Source organism: Henckelia pumila, chromosome 3 (assembly GCF_033568475.1).
Source record: "Henckelia pumila isolate YLH828 chromosome 3, ASM3356847v2, whole genome shotgun sequence".
Taxonomy (NCBI): Eukaryota; Viridiplantae; Streptophyta; class Magnoliopsida; order Lamiales; family Gesneriaceae; genus Henckelia; species Henckelia pumila.
Genome location: NC_133122.1, coordinates 55210313 through 55232018, shown reverse-complemented (window position 1 = coordinate 55232018; position 21706 = coordinate 55210313). Strand labels below are relative to the sequence as shown.

At 36.6% G+C, this 21706-nt stretch overlaps 3 protein-coding genes across 4 annotated transcripts; all 3 read left to right on the top strand.

Annotated features, from left to right (window-relative positions):
- Positions 1–4448: 4448 nt before the first annotated feature.
- Positions 4449–5593, top strand: LOC140888744 (uncharacterized). Its single transcript, XM_073296444.1, has 2 exons — positions 4449–5037; positions 5133–5593. The coding sequence occupies exons 1-2, from the start codon at positions 4449–4451 to the stop codon at positions 5591–5593; spliced, it is 1050 nt and encodes a 349-aa protein (XP_073152545.1).
- Positions 5594–6414: 821 nt separating this feature from the next.
- On the top strand, positions 6415–7731 carry LOC140888743 (protein ANTAGONIST OF LIKE HETEROCHROMATIN PROTEIN 1-like). The gene has a single exon (XM_073296443.1). It carries the CDS (start codon positions 6415–6417, stop codon positions 7729–7731), a length of 1317 nt encoding a protein of 438 aa, XP_073152544.1.
- Positions 7732–12299: 4568 nt separating this feature from the next.
- LOC140890505 (sm-like protein LSM8) lies at positions 12300–15159 on the top strand. 2 transcript variants are annotated; one of them, XM_073298350.1, is made up of 6 exons: positions 12300–12429; positions 13223–13320; positions 13763–13803; positions 13892–13966; positions 14240–14292; positions 14715–15159. In XM_073298350.1, exons 2-6 carry the CDS (start codon positions 13284–13286, stop codon positions 14803–14805), a joined length of 297 nt encoding a protein of 98 aa, XP_073154451.1. In that variant the 5' UTR covers positions 12300–12429; positions 13223–13283; the 3' UTR covers positions 14806–15159. The 2 variants fall into 2 exon arrangements, with proteins under 2 accessions (XP_073154451.1, XP_073154452.1); XM_073298351.1 differs by having other exon boundaries at positions 12300–12520.
- Positions 15160–21706: the final 6547 nt, after the last annotated feature.

The window sequence follows — 21706 nt, the reverse complement described above, 5'->3', positions numbered from 1 at the left end:
CCAATAAGTTTATAATGAAATAATTAAACACATATATATTCAAAAATCTCATAATAAATCAAGGAAGATAATAAAAATCACAGAGTAGAGTTGATTCTCCATCCCCAGATGAATTTTCTCTGTCTTGTGATTTGATTATCTCTTGTCGATCGCTCCCACATCTCAAATCCATGTCCCAAGCCTACTTGAATGCGTAGTTGTTTGGTTCTGTTGTTTGGGGGCCGTTTGTTGTGTCGCTGTTGTGCGGCTCTCTTGTGTGATGCGTGTGTTCTCCTGATGTGTGCGTCTTTCCATGTTTCTGTCCAGAAAACTCCTTTTATATGCCCTAAGAATTGTCCAAGATAAGCCCAAAGAAAACCCAAAGTTTCTTTCTCGAATTAAACTCTTCAAATATGGAAACGCGATGCGCGGGTGCTCATTAACATATGCGTGGGCGTGCATAAATCTCTGTCTCACAATATTCAACATCCTCCAGACGGCGCGGGTGTGCGAATCCTTCTAGGCGGACGCGCATATGTCTATGTCCTTTTATTTTCCAACTTCTCGCATCAAGCGCTACTGCTATTAGAATAAGCGCTATTGCACTTCTCTTCTGCGCTTAAATCTCTCATCTATCGCTACTGTGCTCCAAAATAGCGCTATTCCTCTCTCTCTCAAGCGCTATTGCGCTTCAAATCTTCTTCATTCAGGCCAAACCAAGCGCTACAGCTCTTCCTTGGGTGCTACAGCTCTTCTTCCTCGCGTAAATGCGCTTCTGCAGCGCGCGACAATTTTCAAAAAATTATATCTTCCAAAATAACTGTCGGATCGAGCTGAAATTTTGACAGCAGCTTTAAAAAAATCATTATGAACGGTGGAGATCGGACTTGAACATCACAAAAATTCCCAGTAATTTTCTGAAGTTTGCTGCTCCGTATTACGTCTTTCCGCTTCTTCTTGCTACTTTTCTTCCAATTCTTTCATCTCACAAAAACAACAACAAATATGCATAAAATCCACTCGATACATCACAAAAGCCAAGTCAAATTATATTTAAATTAAGTGCATAAATTGCACTTATTATGTAAGATGCAATTAAAAAATGCATTTTGAGATATACGTCTCTTCCTCTTGCTTTAGTTAGATTTGTTTATTCATCTTTTAGAGGTAGGGGTGTTCATATTTCGGATAAAACCGAAAAAATCGGAAATCCAAACCAAAAAAATCAAAGACCGAACCGAACCGAAAATCGTATTTTGTAATTCGGATATAAATATTAAAATCGAAGTTTATTTGGTTCGATTTTGGATTATATATGTCAAAACCGAACCGACCAAAAAAATCAAAATTGAATTAGATTAATAATTATATATATATTTTATATTTACATTATATATGTTATAAGATGATATTTAGTGTTATTAAAAAAAAGATGATATTTAGTGAATGAATAATCATTTTGAATAATATTTAGTTGATTAATTGATTGTTGTTTATGTAATTTTTAGTTGATTGTTGTTTATGTAAGAAATCATGTAAAAAAATATATTATATTTTACAATGTATTTATATTATTAATGTTAATAATTCTATCAAAATCGGAATAATCGTAGCAAAATTTGCTTTGTTTTTTAAAAATATTATAAGACTGTTGTTGGATGTTTGTTATTGTTTGTTTTTTTTTTTTTTTTGTTTCTTCACTCTATGACTATAACTTTAAGTTGTTTGTTGGGGTATTTAAATTACATGTTGAATAAAATTTATGTTTCTTGTATTATGTTATGTATTATTAATGATCAAACCGACAAAACTAAACCGTATAAATCGGTCCATTATAGTACACAAACTGAACCGAACCGAAGTAAAACGGTTTGACTTCGGATTAAATTCTTTATAAACCAAAAAACCAAACCAAAATTAGACAAATTAAAACTGAACTGACCGATGAACACCCCTATTTAGAGGTACATACTGATACTGCTTTTGGGAATAAGCAATTTTCAGTTTTCCACATATGAAATTCACTTTTTTCTTGTACTTTCTATGGCTTTCTTGCTGTGAATCAACCCATTTAGGTAATTATAATCCACTGTCCCCTACATTATCCACCAGACTGTAGTGGAAACGGGGAATTCCTGGCTCACGAGGTTGAGGAGCAAGATTGTTTATGTGATGAAGAGGCCTGCATAAGAAGGCAGTGATACGACATGTGGATAACTCTCGTTGACTTGTGGCGCGAGCATAGAACACAATATTGGATAGAAATAAGTGCCTTGAGTTGAATCTACCAACCAAAATGGGGTTGAGTAGATGCTACCCGCAGGGTAGTGCCCTGCGGATGACGCGGCGGCCCATGATTGGTCATAATGAACGTAATTTTGCATCTGGTCTTGTGAAGATTCTTCAGTTTATGCAATTTATGGACTTGTGTTCTTACCTTAAGACTACTAACAATAGCAGTTTTTTTTCTTTTTTGGCTTTGACTTTGATATGATGATGATCCGAAGACCTATTGAAAATTGATACAATAAAGTGAAAATTGATGCATATGTTTGTATTTGGTATTATTTTGAGTGTGTACAGGGTTGATTCGCTTTGCTTTTGCATATCCGTCTGTAAAGTTTCTGATTCTCCACAGAGGAGGTGAGTTTTCTTTTTCAGATTTGTGGGACAAGTTTTACTTGATTGCTGCTAGAGAAATGCTTCTGAAAATTAGTGTAAATTAAATTACTAAATTATACGTTCATTGTCGAAAATGCATATGTTGCTTGGCATGCATCATGTCTCGTAAGCCAAATTACTAAGAGCACCCACAATGGGTGTTCATTGGGTGTTATTAACACCCAATGAACACCCATGTGGGTGTTCATAGCATTGTGGGTGGGTGTTATTAACACCCACCCACAAGAGAGAGAAGATGGGCGTTCACAGTTGTGAACACCCATCTTCCTTTAATTTTTTTTTTAATGTAATGGGGCGTGCTTGCACGCCCCATCACTTTCTTTCTGGCGCGTGCTTGCACGCGCCAGAAAGAGAGTGTGCAGATGCAGACGCGGGCCCCACGCGTCTGCACCTGCATTACTTTATTTTTTTTATTTTTTTTTAATTTTTTTAATTTAAATAATAATAAATAACGGTAATATATTCAATTATTTGTCAAATTGTGTCAAACTAGTACATTTTTTAACGGAAACTTTTTTTTTGTTATTTAATTTATTTTATTTTTAATATAAAATAAATAAATAAATAAATAAATTATAACGGCTAGTTAACGGCTAGTTAGAATTTTCATCTATAAATACCCTTCAATGCTAACACCAAAATTCATTCCACTTCCAACACTCTTCAATTCTACTTTCATTCTCTCCTATATCTTTCTTACTCTTTTCTGAAATATTATTTTCTATCCGAAATGGATGAAAATACGAGGGCATATCTTACATATTTGTTAAATTCTACACAAAACTCGCAAGAAAATGCATCTTCCCAAAATCCACAAATTCCACCAACTCATCAATATCCACATCCATTTCCAAATATGCAGTTTCCTCCACAAAACGTTCAAAATTTCCCAGGATTTGGAAATTTTATGAGCCATCCGAATTATACCTCCAGAGGTCCACCACAACCGCTTCCAGCCGAATATTGGCAAAACACGAGTCATCCACCATTCACGCCGCCAGTTCTTCAAGGCTTTGGTACCCCATACACAAGTGGTACGCATTTTTCATCTTCGATGCCGACTGAACCTGCATCTCCGACTTTTGTCCCAGAGACTCAACTGTCCGATCGTGAATCCCCAATCGAGGTGGTGAATTTAGAAAAAACGATTCCGAATGCTGAGGGTACGAGAAAGCGTTCGACTTGGACAAAGGTTGAAGATGAGGTCTTGGCCAGAAGTTTTGTCACAATCAGAGCACCCACAATGGGTGTTCATTGGGTGTTATTAACACCCAATGAACACCCATGTGGGTGTTCATAGCATTGTGGGTGGGTGTTACACCCACCCACCCACAAGAGAGAGAAGATGGGCGTTCACAGTTGTGAACGCCCATCTTCCTTTATTTTATTTTTTTAATGTAATGGGGCATGCTTGCACGCGCCAGAAAGAGAGTGTGCAGGTGCAGACCGCGTCTGCACCTGCATTACTTCATTTTTTTTTAATTTTTTTAATTTAAATAATAATAAATAACGGTAATATATTCAATTATTTGTGAGATTGTGTCAAACTAGTACATTTTTTAACGGAAACTTTTTTTTTGTTATTTAATTTATTTTATTTTTAATATAAAAAAATAAATAAATAAATAAATTATAACGGCTAGTTAACGGCTAGTTAGAATTTTCATCTATAAATACCCTTCAATGCTAACACCAAAATTCATTCCACTTCCAACACTCTTCAATTCTACTTTCATTCTCTCCTATATCTTTCTTACTCTTTTCTGAAATATTATTTTCTATCCGAAATGGATGAAAATACGAGGGCATATCTTACATATTTGTTAAATTCTACACAAAACTCGCAAGAAAATGCATCTTCCCAAAATCCACAAATTCCACCAACTCATCAATATCCACATCCATTTCCAAATATGCAGTTTCCTCCACAAAACGTTCAAAATTTCCCAGGATTTGGAAATTTTATGAGCCATCCGAATTATACCTCCAGAGGTCCAACACAACCGCTTCCAGCCGAATATTGGCAAAACACGAGTCATCCACCATTCACACCGCCAGTTCTTCAAGGCTTTGGTACCCCATACACAACTGGTACGCATTTTTCATCTTCGATGCCGACTGAACCTGCATCTCCGACTTTTGTCCCAGAGACTCAACTGTCCGATCGTGAATCCCCAATCGAGGTGGTGAATTTAGAAAAAACGATTCCGAATGCTGAGGGTACGAGAAAGCGTTCGACTTGGACAAAGGTTGAAGATGAGGTCTTGGCCACAAGTTTTGTCACAATCAGTGATGATCCAATAATCGGCAATGACCAGAAGGCAGATGCATTTTGGAGACGTGTCGCAAGCTACTACAATGACAATCGTCCTGCAGGTTCAAACAGCAGAAAAGCTAATGTTATACGGTCACATTGGCACAACACAATGATGTTGCGTTCAACCTCGAGCATGTGTGGAGAATTGTTAAAGATCGTCCAATGTTTACTCCACAATCCGATGATCACTTTGTGGCCACAAAGAAGACGAGGACCTCTGAGTCAGGAGCAAGCAACACATCTTCCAACCAAAATGTGAGCGTAGACATAGATGACGAAGATAATCGTCCAATGGGTAGGAAGGCTGCAAAAAGAAAGGGAAAAGACAAAGTCAAATCGACCATGGAGGATCTGACAGTAAACTATAACAGTATTTTTTCAAAGTTCAATGAGTACACAAACGTAAAGAAGTCTGAAGTCGATCTGAAACAAAAACAACTTGAAGTTGAGGAGATTAAGGCAAAATATTCCTTGTCCAATGCAGAAGCAAAGAATCGTCGATTGAGGTTGAAGGAGTACGAGATCTTGAACAAAGACACCTCGGAAATGACTACTGAGAAACTTATCATACATGAATGTTTGTGCAAGGATATCAGGTCCAGTTGGAATATATAAACTGTTTGCGCATTTCGATTGATTGTATTGTTTAATTATTGCATTTCGAAGTATTTGTATTGTTTAGTTATTGTATTTTCGAGTGATTGTAATATAGTATTTCCGAGTGATTGTAATTTTTAATTATTGTGGTTTCGAATGATTGTAATTTTTAATTAGTGTGGTTCCAATTATCGTGATTTAAAATTTTTATCAACTTTGAAAACTAGTCATTACAAAGTAGTAATATCAAATGTCTAATTATCCAACAACTTGACTTATTAGATTACAAATAAAATCAAATTACAAATTTTTTTGAAATAAACAAAATTATATTTTCAAAACATATTGATTTAATTAATAGATTTCAAAGATATATAAATATATAGTGCTAAGCAAATAATCTAATCTTTGAAGCAAAATGAGTTTGATAAAAGACACGGCTAAACAAAAAAGGAAAGAAAATATGGTGGAATTGGTATAATTATTAAAGTTGTTGGATTGCTCAAGTTATGTGGATTCTCTAAGAATGCAAGCCACGTTAGGTATCTACTATAATCAATTTTTGAGACTTTTTTTATTAAAATAATATAAAAATAAAGAATATATATTAAAGTATACAATTTGAAAAAGTTGATGAATGTATTAAACTATTTTTGCAAAATAGTCGTTAGAAACTATCCGTTGCAAACTAGCCGTTAGAATCTAATCGTTGCAAAATAGCCGTTGGAAACTAGTCGTTGCAAGATATCCTTTATATATAGACACATTGTGCTAAGATATTTGCATTTCACTAAGATAAATTTCACAAACACATATACAACAATATATTTCCTCCGAAAATGTCTCATTCCATAGACAGCTCTAGGTCAAGTTCCAGTTCGACAAGCGAAGAAGAAGTACATGTTCAAATCGATGAGCAAGATGATGATCCGGTAGAAGATCTGATGTTAATGGTACTTCAACAACACCAACAAGTTATGGAAGAATATCAGAGGAGAGAAACACGCAGAAGAAGGAGGTTCATCCAAAGAAATCGTGAAGCCGGTCATGAGAGGCTCGTCAATGATTATTTCTCTACAAACCCGGTGTATCATGATGGAATATTTCGAAGACGGTTTCGAATGCGAAGAGAGTTATTCCTTCGCATAGTGACTGCCTTAGAGAATCATTCGACGTTTTTTCAACAAAGGGAAGATGCTGTGCGAAGAAAAGGGTTGTCACCACTACAAAAATGCACCGCTGCGATTCGTCAACTAGCTTACGGAGTCCCTGCAGATCATCTTGATGAGTACCTACGTATGGGTGAATCCACGGCCATCAGGTGTCTTTTCAAGTTTTGTGAATACTTGGTTGAAATATTTGGTGATAGGTACTTAAGAAGACCAAATGCTGATGATGTTCAACATCTTCTTCAAATGCATGATGACAGACACGGCTTTCCTGGCATGTTGGGTAGCCTTGATTGTATGCATTGGAAATGGAAAAATTGTCCGGTTGCTTGGAAAGGTCAATTTACAAGGGGACATGGGTCACCAACAATTGTGCTAGAGGCGGTCGCGTCTCATGACTTGTGGATTTGGCATGCCTTCTTTGGGGTCGCCGGTTCACGCAACGATATCAACGTGTTATATGAATCTCCAATCTTCAACAACGTATTGCAAGGAAATGCACCGGAGGTTAATTTCACGGTGAACGGCACTACATATACGAAAGGTTATTATTTAACAAATGGAATATATCCCGAGTGGGCTACTTTCGTTAAGGATTTTCCTTGCCCGGAGGATCCCAAGAGAAAGTTGTTTAAGGAAAGACAGGAATCTGCAAGAAAAGATGTCGAGCGGGCATTTGGTGTGCTCCAATCTCGATGGGCGATTGTCAGAGGCCCAGCTCGCTATTGGTATAGGAAAAAATTAAAACAAATAATGTTAGCAAGCATTATTTTGCATAACATGATTATTGAGGACGAAGGAGGTCACGTGAAAGATTGGTACAACGATGAAGCGGATGAACTTGCACAACCTATCCTAGGATCCAACCGAGGCTTTCAGGATTATCTTCGGACAAATTCAGAACTACGTGACACTCAAGTTCATCACCAACTTCGCGCAGACTTAGTGGAGCATATCTGGGGGAATTGCAACAACATGAATCCGTGAATTAATATTGTATTTGTTATTTTTAATTTCTTTGAACTGTTATTTTTTTAAAGTTATTGTTGCATTTGAATTTAATAATTTCGTGTATTGAATAAATATATTAAAATTATTTTATTTATTTTTAAAATTAATTAAATTAAAACTTAAAATATAATATTATAATTATAAATATATTATAAAATGTAAAGAAAATGAATTTATTTAGTATAAAATAATTTTATAATGTTGAGTGGAATGTGGGACCCATGAGTGTTAATGTTAATAGGATTGTGGGTGGAAAGAAGGATGTGTTATTAACAGTGGGACCCATGACTTTTGATGATGTGGAGGGTGTTATTGGTGTTATTAATGGATAGGGTTGTGGATGCTCTAATGAACGATATCCTTTAGGTTTAATGATTTGAATTGTCTGCTATAGTAATAATTACACTTTTGAAATTAGCTGAGCTAATGTTTGTCAGTATTTATGTACGGGAATTTCTTTTTCCCTGATAACTTGTTCAATTTCTGATTTGGGTTAACAAAGTTTTTTCTCTTTTTTTTTTCGAAACAGGGTTAAGTTTTCAATATGTGGTTTTTAAAAAATCGTCACCAAAAATACTAATAATTAGATGTCATGTCAAAAATTAAAAGTTTGTGTGTCAAATCGAACTTTTAAGTACATGTCATGTGTAGTTGATTTTCTAGTTACAACTAAGTAAATGAGAACTCTTATTCGTATTTTACCGATGGATCAGGATAACTCATATAGGGTATAAGTTGCCCTAGCTTTGCACTTTGTGGATGAATTGATATGGATTTTAACTTAGGTCTGAAAGAGTGGGTGCCCTGCTAGCCAACTTTTGGCTGAGGATTTTAGATGACTCTTATTTAAACAATCTTTGTTTAATGTAATTTACACTCTTTATTGGCATTTACTTTATCTTTTGTCCTATTGTTATGTTGTGACATACTATACAATGTTTAGATAAAAACCTTGAATATACTAGAGTGCATGTAAAATGTGATAGTGAATATGGATGATTATCATGAAACATATCTTATAATCACTTTATATTCTAAACATGTTCCTAGTCAATTGAGCCGTCCGTAATAAGGATAAAAATCGCTCGAGATTGAGACTAGCATTTGCGATGTCGAGTACCAAGTTTCATTGGTATGAAACATGGAGATGTTCAAAGCATACAAATGGATATTCATTGGATGGATGATCGAACTACCCTATTCGAACTTTCCAAGTGGTTCTCACTAATTGAGTGGATAAGTCCGTGATTTTGGTTGTACACCATTAGTCCTTACTACTTGAAACATCATGGAGACTCTATATGCTAGTACTGTACTTTGACTCATTTACCGACTCCATGAGGGTCATCAGGTGTCGAGATTGGGTACAGTTATGACACATATAGAAGTCAATGCTTTGTTGTCAAGGATTCACCACACGCTTACGAGCGTGGATATCCTATGCGATCTGAGGAGATATTAGTATGACAAATATCTTGCCAGAGTACATGATGTGCTTTAGGTTACCTGGTTTCCTAGTTGCACATGCGATGTCACTATTTGATCTTCAAGATGTATTGCATAGTTATCGAATCTTGAACGACTCTCAATATACCAATGGTTGTTGATTCGATCGAGATATTTGGATGAAGGGACCGTACTGTACGCTAACCGAAACCCACTGGTTCTTGCAGGCACTATCAGTGATACCTAGGGAATCATGGGCGATGTTGCTAGGCGCTCTTATCATGATTCGATGGGCAAGTCGGAAATTGTTGTTCCGAGTCACAAGAAGTTGTGAGCTCACGGCTAGTTGTATCTCTGAACCATTGAGGGTCACAAAAGTAATGGATTTCTAATCCCCATTGAGATAGTTAAATTTAATGAGTTAAATTTAGCAAACGATAAGTAGGAATTCTTATTGTTGAATAGAGGGAGTAAGGTTTCCTAAAATGACATGGAGATGCCATTTTTGGAAACCACTGAATTCGGATTCAGAAAATTTATCTTGACTTTAAAATATGCAGAAAAGGTTTCTGTACACATTAGTAAAATTGGTTTATCAATTTGAGTCACGATGAATTTTATGTTAATTTCTGAACATACGGGTTTTGCTTGTCAGACTTGAACTTATGACTAACGGGTCCTAAGCTATTAGCAGCCAATGTTATAAATGATTTATTCCAGTACAGAAATTAGAGACAAAATCTCACAATTTTCGAAAACCTAGAGAGCAGTCTCCCTAGGGTTGGCCGAACCCCCCCTCTTCTGTTCAAAAATCCAGTCTGCAATTTTAGAAAATTGCAGTCTGGTTTAACAGATCAGATCTGTTAATCTCTTCGTAGAAACTTCTGATAGACTTTCTAGTGCAGTCTGTTAAAGGGTTTAGATTTCTATTCGTGGACTTGATTCGGGAGTTGATCGAGGCATCGGTTCCTGGGATATACAAGAAGAGCAGATTTATCTGTTGGAGTTCATAACCTCAAGTTGAGACTTGAGAGGTAAAATTTAATTCTGTTTTATTTTACGCAATTATTTTAATCGTACGGATTTGGTACCCATGATCTGGAATCGTTCTAGATCTGAAAATAAAATTTTTTAAAACTTCCGCTGTTATAGGTATCAGATCTGACAGATCCGAGAACCTGTTCCAACAGTGGTATCAGAGCCAGGTTGTTCTCAGATTTAATGATTAAAATTTTATCAATTGTACCAAGCCTCGGTTTTCAGAAAACAAAACGAAAAAAAAAAAAATTTTTGGGGTTGCCTGGCGTGCAGCAAGGGCTGCACACTCTTGCTCTCAAGGATCCTCGCTGGCGTGCTACCATGTCTGAGGAGTTTGATGCGCTTTTTTGTAACGGTACATGTGATCTTGTTTCGTCGGATATGACACAAAATGTTGTTGGTTGCAAGTGGGTCTTTCGGTTTAAGCGAAAGTTTGATGGTTCTATTGATCTCTACAAGGCTCGTCTAGTTGCCAAGGGGTATTATCGACGTCTGGGTCTTGACTTCACTGACACCTTTAGTCCTGTGGCAAAACCCACCACTGTTCAAATTCTCTTGTCCTTGGTTGTTTCCAGTGGTTGGTCTCTTCGTCAAATGGATGTGAACAATGCTTTCCTCCAGGGTCAGCTGGATGAATGTGTTTATATGGCTCAGCTGCTTAGCTTTGTTAACTCTGATTTTTCGGCGATGTCTGCAAGTTAACAAAGCGATTTATGGTTTTAAACAGGCACCCAAGGCCTGGTACACGTCCTTCATCGGTTTCTGATCAGTCTTGGTTTTGTTGCCTCCCTGGCTGATACATCCTTATTTATTTTTTTGTTCTGGTAATGTCATCATGTATCTCCTAGTCTATGTCGATGATTTAATTCTTACAGGAAATGATGCTGCTGCACTTCAGACTTTCATTGATCAGTTAGGTGCTCGGTTCTCCATAAAGGGTTTGAGTTCTCTCTCTTATTTTTTGGATGTTGAAGTTATTACCACTTCAGGGGGTTTTTGCCTGTCTCAGCGAAAGTATCTCTTTGACATTCCCACCAAGACAAACATGGTTGATTCGAAGCTTGTCTCCACACCTCTTGCCACAACTGCTCCTCTGTACCTCTTGGATGGCTCGCCTCCTGCTGATGCTACCCTATATCGTGAGATCATTTGTAGTTTGCAGTATCTCTCCTTTACTCGTTCAGATATTGCCTTTGCAGTTAGCTATCTCAATTCATGCATGCTCCCTCTTCTTTACATTGGGGGGCGACCAAGCGTCTCCTCCGTTATCTTAATGACACTCGCTCTTACTGTCTAATGCTTCGCTGCCACAACTAGCCATCTATTCACCTTTTGTGTTGCTGACTGGACGGGTGATGTTGATGATCGCACCTCTACTGGTGCGTATATTATTTTCCTGGGTCACAATCCTCTCTCCTCACAATGTTCCATTCATTCTTCTCCAATCCGAAAATCTATTTCCTCTAGAACGTTAGAATCTCCTCGATCATGGGGCTAGAAAAGCTTCAGTTCTATCACCAATCTAGCCACCTCGTCCGGATCCATATTCACGAGAGCCCGATACACCACCCAATTCAGTGAAAGCTGAATGAGTGAAAAACCTTAACGGAGTATGGAGAAACTTGCAGCGCCGGCCCACAACTCGTCGTAACCCATCATGAGGGGGTCGAGCCGGTTCGGCCCACCTTTTAGGCGGGTTGGGCAAACACCAATCCAACCCACCTATTTTAGGTGGCGGGGCGGGTCAACCCGGCGGGCTCACGTGTAAGTTGGTGGGTTTTTGTGGGCCAACCCGCAACCAACCATTAGGCAGTGCGGGCCGGCCCACCTTTTAGGCGTGTTGGAAAACTGCGAACTCAGCCCCAACAATTTCGTATGGCGAGGTGGGCCAATCCGACTAGCCTAACATATTTTAACACCTCCAGCCGTATTTAACTTTGGAAAATACAAATAATACTAAATATAATAATATTTTTTTTGTTATTATACCCTTTTTATATTTAAATTAATTAAATTAAAGTTTAATATAAAGAGATGACAAGAAGTTTCTTGTCAAAAAAAAAGAGATGACAAGAAGTTCGCTTCGTAAACCCTAGCCCGCCATTCTCTGTTGTTCGGACCCGGTGTCTACCAACGCTCATCTCTCTATAGCAAGAGTTGGTTTTTCGATCGTTTGATAACGCTGAATCGGTGATAAAATTTTCTTAAATCTGCCATTTAGCACTAATGTTGCCCGTTGTATTGAATTTTGATTCCGTGGATGTATTCATTTGTTTTGCTGGTAAAATTTCTGATATGTCAAATGTATGTGCCAATGTGTTGTTTAGAATGCTAATTATTAACTTGAAGTTCTTGTTTATTGTGTTTTGGGGTGGAGATTTGATATGAAGCTTCAGAAAAATGGTCAGCTTGTTTAATAAGATAAAATGGTTAGATGTAAATATTTGGCTCAAATTTGAGGGTACATAATTATGAAGTCTAATGCTGTAGCAAGATCATTGAATTTTCAGCGAAACTAATGCCAAGAATAACTGCAAATATGTAAACGGTTTTCTAAATTTTCTGTGGTTTGAGTAGAAAACGGCAATCATATTTTACTGGAAATTTTACACTGGCGCCTTTTGTAAAACTTTACGGTTCAAAGTATATGCATAACCATAATCCATACCTGTGGCCTGATAACTGAGTAGAAACACTGAAATGTATGGTCTGGAACTGGGAATTACAAAACTTCATGGTAATTGGTTCTTTTCATTATTTTTAAAAACTTATATTTACATGCTGTTTTAAAATTGTTTCCTTTGCTGTTGTGCGGCATCAGCATCTTAATTATGCTGCAAAACAAAGGGGAAACTTGTGTTAAATTCTTTATTCTCTTTTGTTTTCGATTCATAAGTGGCTAACTTAGAAATACTTGTACATGTTTTTTTTTGGTTTTTTTGTCTCAATGGCAGTTGAACTAACCTTATTTCATTTGAAACAGAATCTGATCAAGATCCTTGGTATCAGTGGTGCAAACGCCCAATTCCTTATTTATATTGGAGATGTCTCTTGGCCTCGGACTTGAGTCTCTCGTTGATCGTAAACTTTTGAACCATCTTGATAAAGAATCTTGCTATTTTAATTATTTTATGTTAGTTTGTGTATGGTGCTCGTATTCTCAGTATATGATGCTGTATGATTGGACATTGGAGTAAGTTTTGCGTCCCCTTTCCTGGCGTTGGAGCACTTGTGTCAATTTTTCAGCTAGTATTATTTCTATTATCTCACGCCAACAGTTTTATGAGTCAATTTATTAACCTATCATTTTGATGCAATGAATAGAATGGGACCTCTCTGCTTTTGATCAGTTTGTTTGGCTGTCCTCTATCCCACTGGAAAAAGAAAGAACTTACTTATATTTGTATTCTTTTCATAGTAACCCAAAATATGTATTTTTCTTGTCGTCATTTCAAATTCTAGACATTCTTGGGTTACCTAATTTTCTATTCATAACATCTTTTCCTTGTCGTGCTATTGTCAGAATTAATTTCGGTAATCACAAATGACGGGCGAAATATTGTGGTGAGCTTCGTGTTTGCTTAGAAGCGAAACACTTGCATTGAAGCTTATATTATATTATTTTACCAAATTTTATGGATCCTTCTTGCAGGGAATTTTAAAAGGTTTTGATCAAGCTACCAACATAATTCTTGACGAATCTCATGAACGTGTATACTCGACCAAGGTCTGACATATTATGACCATTTTAACATGCATGTGATAGCTTTTCTTACAAATTTTTCATTGCGTGTTAGAATCATGTGAATAAAATTTTACCCATTTCAATTTGTTTATTCTTAAATTTTGCTCTACCTTTTGTTTTATTTACCTAAATTGCAAAAATACTTAAGTTTATATTTTCATTTTTTACTCTACATTTAGTTATATTTACTATAAACTCCAACAGCCTTGATGGATTCTCACATTTTTGATCCGCTGATCCTACTCTCATTTTTAGGAAGGTGTTCAGCAAATTGTGCTGGGTCTCTACATTATAAGGGGTGACAACATGTAAGTTCTTATTTTACAGTTATCTTGTTAACATCATTATGTTTGGTTAAAAGATTTGGTATACAAACTGAGGGACAACACAGACACAATTATTTTCCTTTGAATGAGATTATTAATGAGGAAAACTGAAGGAAATGCTGGTACATGTATCATATATGATTTATCTTTGCTACTTACGTGGTGATTATCCTTTTTTATACCAACCAAATTAGTACAGTCAAAATATCTCAGTAAGTGGAGTTGATTTTTCTTGAAAGAACAATGAAATGGATATCGGTTTCATCACTGTTCTTTTTACTCAACATCCTCAATAAAATCTTAGATCCTAAACATAGCACAAGCATAATGACCATCTTTTACATCTAATATCTAGGTGATTTTTTTCAGTCACTAGTCTTTTTGTTTTTTGTTGCACTCCATAGAAGCATCATTGGAGAATTAGACGAAGATCTAGAGGCACGATTGGACTTGACGGAACTACGAGCTCATCCTCTTAAGCCAGTGGCCCATTAATTCACTTGCAAGCATATGCAATGCTTTAGATTGCTAGAATAATTGGTGGAAGCGGCAAAACTTAGCAGGTAAAATGCAGAGGAAGTTATGAGAAGAGGATCACTGGAAGTGTATTCTATGGTGTGATTCTATGCTACCTAGTATCTACTTTAGCTTGCCTTTGGCACGTTTCTTATCTTATGTACCGTGATTAATTCGTTTTCCGCTATAGTTGTCAATGACTCGAACATGGCTACTATAGCTTGTGGGTGACGTGTTTAACGATCACAATGATATGTTTGTTGCGGTGGTCTAATATATGATATGATATGGATGGTGTAAAGTGTGATGGTTTGAGTAATTTATTTTATAGTATATCACATACGTGGTTACTGGTTAGGGTTGGGTATTTTACTTAGTTATCGGGTCGGTTATCTTTTAAAAAATTTGGGTTTGGGTTAACTCGTTAAGTCAGGATGGTGTTCGAGCTCAAATGTAAGGTAGTTTTGAAAAAGTTTTTAGGAATGACTTCTTAATTTTTTTTAATAAAATTTTACAAAATTTTAATAGTAAATCGAAAAGTGTTTCCTATAAGTTTTTTCAAATACTATTTAAGTCAAGTACCTGACTTTTTCTAGGAATGTGTTCTGCATAACCGGTAGGCTACAACATAGGGACGACGAACTCACATTGAAAGAAGTCAAAATGACATGGAGGTAGCCGCAGCCTCGATCTGGAATTTAGCCAACAAAAATCTAGCAAGCAGCCACGCCCCTCCTCCTTTGCAGAATTCACAACCATAAACCTCTGTAAGGAATCCTACAACGTTGACTCGGTTATATTTCCAAATCCTTCATTTGAGAGGCTATGTGCCTCCGCCCCTGTTGGGAGGTGGTGTTGGCAAGATTCATTTTTCCTACGTCACGAAATTAGCTTATTTTTTAAAAGTGAATCCAACTTGGCACCCACCCTTTAAACTCTTCGTTTAATATGGCTTGAGACGCAGAGAAACTACGTTTTGCTACCCAATTTCTCTTGTACCCGTTTAAACTCTCACCGCACTACCATAGTATTTCTTGCCGTCTATGGCAATATCCCCGATTCAGGCTTTGCTCAATACAGATTCTTGAATTCAAACAGATAATTCTTTGAACCATTGCCTCGAGTAAGAGAAAGCATGGTGCTAGATCTCTCAAACAGTTCATTTTCCTAGGAGATATGTTTTCCTTCCTTTTTGACATGCCATATGGAAGCACAAACCGAAGGTTCTTAGTAACGAAGTTACTCGAACTGAGGTCTAAGTTCAGCTAAGTTGGAGCTCGAACAGCAAATCATTTTATCTTGCATTCAGTTAAGTCAAACCATGTGTATTTCTTCTGTTGTAAAACTGGATTTGAGGTTCATTTGATTGAAAGTTTATTTCACTCAATAAAATAAAATAAATAAACTAAACTAAACTAAACTAAATCGATTGAAGCTCTAGCACAAAATCTAATCCAATATTTATTATGGATAAACTTTTGAATTGTGTATTTATTTTTGAGTCCTTGACATTTTTGAGTTCCCAACATTGTCATATATATTTATTATCCACAGATATTTATTGTATTTTTGTTAAATAATAAATAGTTATGTCATATCTGCCTTTTGGGTTGCTTCTTCACTTTTGTGCACTTCATTCTTATGGATATCGTTCATTGATTGCACATTGAATTGTGTCATTTGGAGTGTGTGACATCTGGTGTTTCCATGAAAGCTTATTATATTGATCGTTCTTATCAAATCGCATAGCTCCACCTCAGAGTTAGTGCACAAAACACCAGATTTTAATACACATCAGCATTTTCTGGGTGACGCGTGTCAATGTCTAGATAACACGTATGCAGTTGGACCAAAATCACTCGAAATTAAAAGTTAGTGTACCAAAACCAAATTTTAAAAAGTTAATGAACCAAAACCAAAACATGAACAAGTTAATGGACCAAAAAAAATATTTTTCTTTTATATTACTAATACTAATACTAACAATAACAGAACCGTAACTACAATAAAAATAACTCTAGTTGAACGTAATTGTCTAGTAGTATTTGTGTCTACTAAATGTATAGACTCACCATTATACATATTGATTTGTGTCCTTCTGATCAGATATTGGCTATGTAACGCCCGAAATTATTTAATTTTGATTCGAGAATATTTAATTTGAGAATATTTGAAGTTTTGATTTAAATTCTAATATTTTTAAATTATTTAGGATTGAAATTGAATGAAAAGAGAAATTGAGGACTGAATTGTAATTATTGAAGTCTTGAGGGGCCAAAATGCAAATAGTTGAAAATGAGCTGGACACTTGTTATATTTCTGATTATTCACGTGTAATATCAGTATTTTCCATCAAATCTTCAGCAAAAGAATCGAGAGAAAGAACAGGGCAAAACTTCACAATTTTCTTCATCTTCCAATTCACATATCTTGAGTTCAGGATATCCGATTTCGATTCCGAAAGATGTTCTGGAATCCTTGCAACGAGACCTTCGATTTGATGTAAGTTTTCTCTTAGTTCATCATGATTTGAGAATTCGAAATTGACAGAGATCAGAACTTTGTATGGAATTGTTGTTGATGAGCTTCTATACTTTGTTATGTTGAAGTTGGGTTGAAGAATGGATTGTTGGATTAGTTCTTATGATTTCCCAGCTATGATTTGACTTATATGTTTGCTGATATGTTGAGTTTGGATTGATATACAGCTGATATGATTATAGAATTGTTATAGTTGCGTTCGGGATTTCCGAGTTTATACCGATATGCCGTCGAACTTTTGATTTGAGGTGTTTTACTATCTTATGCTTGAGCTGCTATTGAGATGAGCTTAAGCTGATGTTCTTTGGCAATGATGTTGTGGTTTCAGCTTATAAACAAGAGCCATTGAGCTTGAGAACATCGACTTCGAACCGGTAGAGAATTGAAGCAAGGTTTGAAGCTATTCTACAATAGAGTTATATGGTTTTGAGCAGATTTTGAGTCAAGGCTTATATTGGTTTATTGTACAGCTTTGGACAGTTAGAAGACACCATAAACATCACATTTGAAAGGTAAAAGTGGACTACTACTTGAATGAGATTATAACTCGAGATGGTTTGTATCGAGTTCCTTAAATCACATACTTATTTGCTTATTTGCTTTTATATGTTTCCTATGAATGTTTGAATAAGTCTTGATGTTAATGAATGTGGTTTGATTGATATATATTGCATTCATCTTGAAAGACTTGTTCTTTGATTTCGAAATGAACGGAAATGTTCGATTAGACGATTTGAGGGATTGTATATGTATGGCCTGGGTGGTTGTTTTAGCCTAGCGTCTGATTTACATATATAATGGCTTCAAAGTCTAGAGAAGCAAGATAAGTAGCCCCACCTCGATTGGGAGAGTCGGTGGTTAGTTATGATATCTTCTTCTCGGGATCCCAACCGACGAGATAAGAGATGAACCTTGTTTTAAAACATGCATGGAAGTTATGATCTTTTATATCATGAGTTTGATATATGTTTTATATGTATTTTTAGTTTCTTTTACTGGGAAATCTATTTCTCACCGGAGTTATTCGGCTATTTGTTGTGTTGTATGTGTCATGGCAATAGGCAGGAGTGGAACCGGGTAAAAGCGAACTTGAAGAACAAGGGATGGAAAGAATAGCGTGATGATCCGAGTTTAGATGGTTTGTGTGAGCTGTCAATGATAGTGTTGATTTTCATAAACATGAACATGTTAGAGCTATTTGTACCAAGACTTATTGGTGATTAAGTTGTTGTCTTGTTGATGAAAGAGTGGGTGCCCAGTGAGCCAACTTGTGGCTATGGGCTTTGATGACTCTTTGTACAAACGATCTTTTGTTTAATGTAATTTACACTTTTATTAATGGCAATGACTTTATCTTTCTTCATATTGTTATATTATGATATACTATTGTTGTTTTGATAAAGACCTTGAATATACTATAGTGTATGTAAGATGTGGTAGAACATGGGGATGTCTATCATGAAATACATCTTATAGTCACTGTATATTCTAAACTGTTCCTAGTCGATTGAGCCGTTCGATAATAAGGATAAGGATCGCTCGAGTTTGAGACTAGCATTTGCGATGCGGAGTACCACGTTTCATTGGTAGGGAACATGGAGATGTTCGAAGCATGCAAATGGATATTCATAGGATGAATAATCGAACTACCCTATCCGGACTTTTCAAGTGGTTATCACTTATCGAGTGGATAAAGTCCGCGGTTTTGGTTGTACACCATTAGTCCTTACTACTTGAAACATCATGGAGACTCTATATGCTAGTACTGTGCTTTGACTCGTTTACCGACTCTATGGGGGTCATCAGGTGTCGGGATTGGGTACAGTTACAACACATATAGGAGTCGATGCATTGTTTTCAAGGATTCACCACATACTTGCGAGTGTAGTTATCCTATGCGATCTGAGGAGATATTAGTGTGACGAATCTCTGGCCAGAGTACTTGATGTGATTTAAGAAATGGTTTCTTAGTAGCACATGCGATGTCACTAATTTGATCTTCAAGATGTATTGCATAGTTATCGAATCTTGAGCGACTCTCGATATACCAATGGTTGTTGATTCGATCGGGATATATGGATGAAGGGACCGTACTGTACGCTAACCAAAATCTACTGGTTCTTGTAGGCACTATCAGTGATACCTAGGGAATCATGGGGCGATGTTGCTAGGCGCTTTACCATGATTCGTTGGGCAAGTTGGAAAGTGTTGTTCCGAGTCACAAGGAGTTGTGAGCCCACGGCTAGCTGTATCCCTGAACCATTGAGGGTCACACAGTGTAATGGAGTTTTAATCCCCGTTGAGATAGTTAAATTTAAAGAGTTAAATTTAATGAATAAAGAAGTTGGACTTCTTAAATAAGAGTAAGGGAGTAGGATTTCCTAAAATGACATAGGGATGTACATTTTTGGAAATCACTGAATTCGGATTCAGGAAAATTTATCTTGACTTTAAAATGTGCAGAAATGGTTTCTGTGCACATTGGTAAAATCGGTTTATCAATCGGAGTCACGATGAATTTTATATTAATTTCTGAACGTGCGGGCTTTGCTTGTCGGGCCTCAACTTATGACTAATGGGCCCTAAGCTGTTAGTGGCCTGCATTATAAATAAGTTATTACAGTACAGAAATTACACACAACAGTTGGTCATAATTTGAGACAGTTTTTTTCGAAAACCCTAGCCTTCTCTCTCTCAAATTCGGCCGCCCTCCCTTCTCTGCGTGAGAAATTCCGGTCTGTGATTTTGAATTGCAGTCTGGAATAGCGAATCAAATTCGTTTATTCTCTTCGTAGAAAACTTCTGATAGATTTTCTTGTGCAATCTATCAGAGGGATTAAACCTCTATTCGTGGACCTGATTGAAGGACAGAATATTCATCAGTTCCAGGGAGAGACAACAAGAGCAGATTAAGTCTGTTGGTGTCCAGAATCTCGATTCGAGATTAAAGGTAAAATTTAATAATAGTTATTTAATTTTACACACACTTATAATTTAATCGTTAAACGGTTGATACCCACACTATGGAATTGTTCCATGATAAAATTTTTAAACTTCCGCTGCACCGGGTATCAATCGTGATTGATCTGAACGCCAGTTTTCCAACAGTGGTATCAGAGCCAGGTTGCTCAGATCAAACGATTAAATTAATCGATTGTACAAAAATTTTTGAGTCTTGGTTTTTTAAAACAAAATAAATATTTTAAATAAAAAAAAAAAATTTTTTTCGGGCAAAACCCGGGCAGCGATTGGATCGCTGCCCGGTGGCGCTGCCCCGAGCGGCGCACGGCGCCGCCCAAAGGGGGCGCACAGTTCCGCCCACGGCGGCGCACGTCGCCGCCCAGGGGCGGCGCTCAGCGCCGCCAGGGCAGCGCTCGGCGCTGCCCAGCACAGCGCAGCGCACCAGGGCGGCGCACGGCGCCGCCCAGGGGCGGCGATTGTCGCTGCCCTAAAGGGGCAGCCGGGCTGCCCCGGCCCGCGCCCACGGGTGCGGGCCGGCCCGGGAGTGTCCCGGGCGGCCCGCGGGAAAAATTATTTTTTATTTATTTAAATTAATTTTAATGTGTTAAAATTTTATTTTTGGTCCGGTCAAAAATTGTTTTTGATTGGTTCACGAGGCATCGGATCGAATTGTTCGAGTCTGAAAATTTTAAAATTGATTTTTGGATAAATTTGAATTTTTGAAAAATTTTAATATTTTATCCTTAAATTGAATTTTGAAATCAATTATTTTTGGTACAATTGATGATAAGATTTGATCTTATGTATATATTAAGTAAAATATGATTTTATCTATAAAATTAGATTCTGTAGATAAAATATGATTTTATTTAATAAAAAGTAAAATATGATTTTATATGTAAAATATGATTTTATATATAAAATATGATTTTATCCTGTTTAAATTTAAATTGCCATATGCATGATATCCAATAAATTAATTTTGAATTAAATGTTATTGGATAAGGATGATCGATTGCCATGACCAATTTTGTAGGTGTATGTTAGGAATTTACATTTGTTTTATTGTTGTTGGTTTTATTAATGGGCCTGGTTTATGGCCCAATATGAATGTCATATGTAATAAAAGTGGGCTTGGTTTATGGCCCGTTCCCACCCCTAAAATGTATCCCCTACTTGTCATTGCTATTTATTGTAAATACATTAGATTTAGTGGGAGATCAAGATTTGAAGATGGTGGGCCCAGCAGACAATAAAGACGAAGAAATGTAAATTGGAAGCTAATGTAATAGGATTGCATTGCATACTGCATATTACCTAGGATTGGACTAAGACTCGTGATTGGCAACCACGAGTCAATTAGAAATGGAATCGATCA

Excerpts from the sequence above, each read along its gene's own strand:
- LOC140888744 (XM_073296444.1), top strand. The coding sequence starts at position 4,449 with ATGGATGAAAATACGAGGGCATATCTTACATATTTGTTAAATTCTACA. Across the intron at positions 5,038-5,132 it reads CAATGACAATCGTCCTGCAG|ATCGTCCAATGTTTACTCCA; the intron begins GTTCAAACAGCA and ends GAATTGTTAAAG.
- LOC140888743 (XM_073296443.1), top strand. The coding sequence starts at position 6,415 with ATGTCTCATTCCATAGACAGCTCTAGGTCAAGTTCCAGTTCGACAAGC.
- LOC140890505 (XM_073298350.1), top strand. The coding sequence starts at position 13,284 with ATGTCTCTTGGCCTCGGACTTGAGTCTCTCGTTGATC. Across the intron at positions 13,804-13,891 it reads ATGACGGGCGAAATATTGTG|GGAATTTTAAAAGGTTTTGA; the intron begins GTGAGCTTCGTG and ends TCCTTCTTGCAG. Across the intron at positions 14,293-14,714 it reads ATTATAAGGGGTGACAACAT|AAGCATCATTGGAGAATTAG; the intron begins GTAAGTTCTTAT and ends TGCACTCCATAG.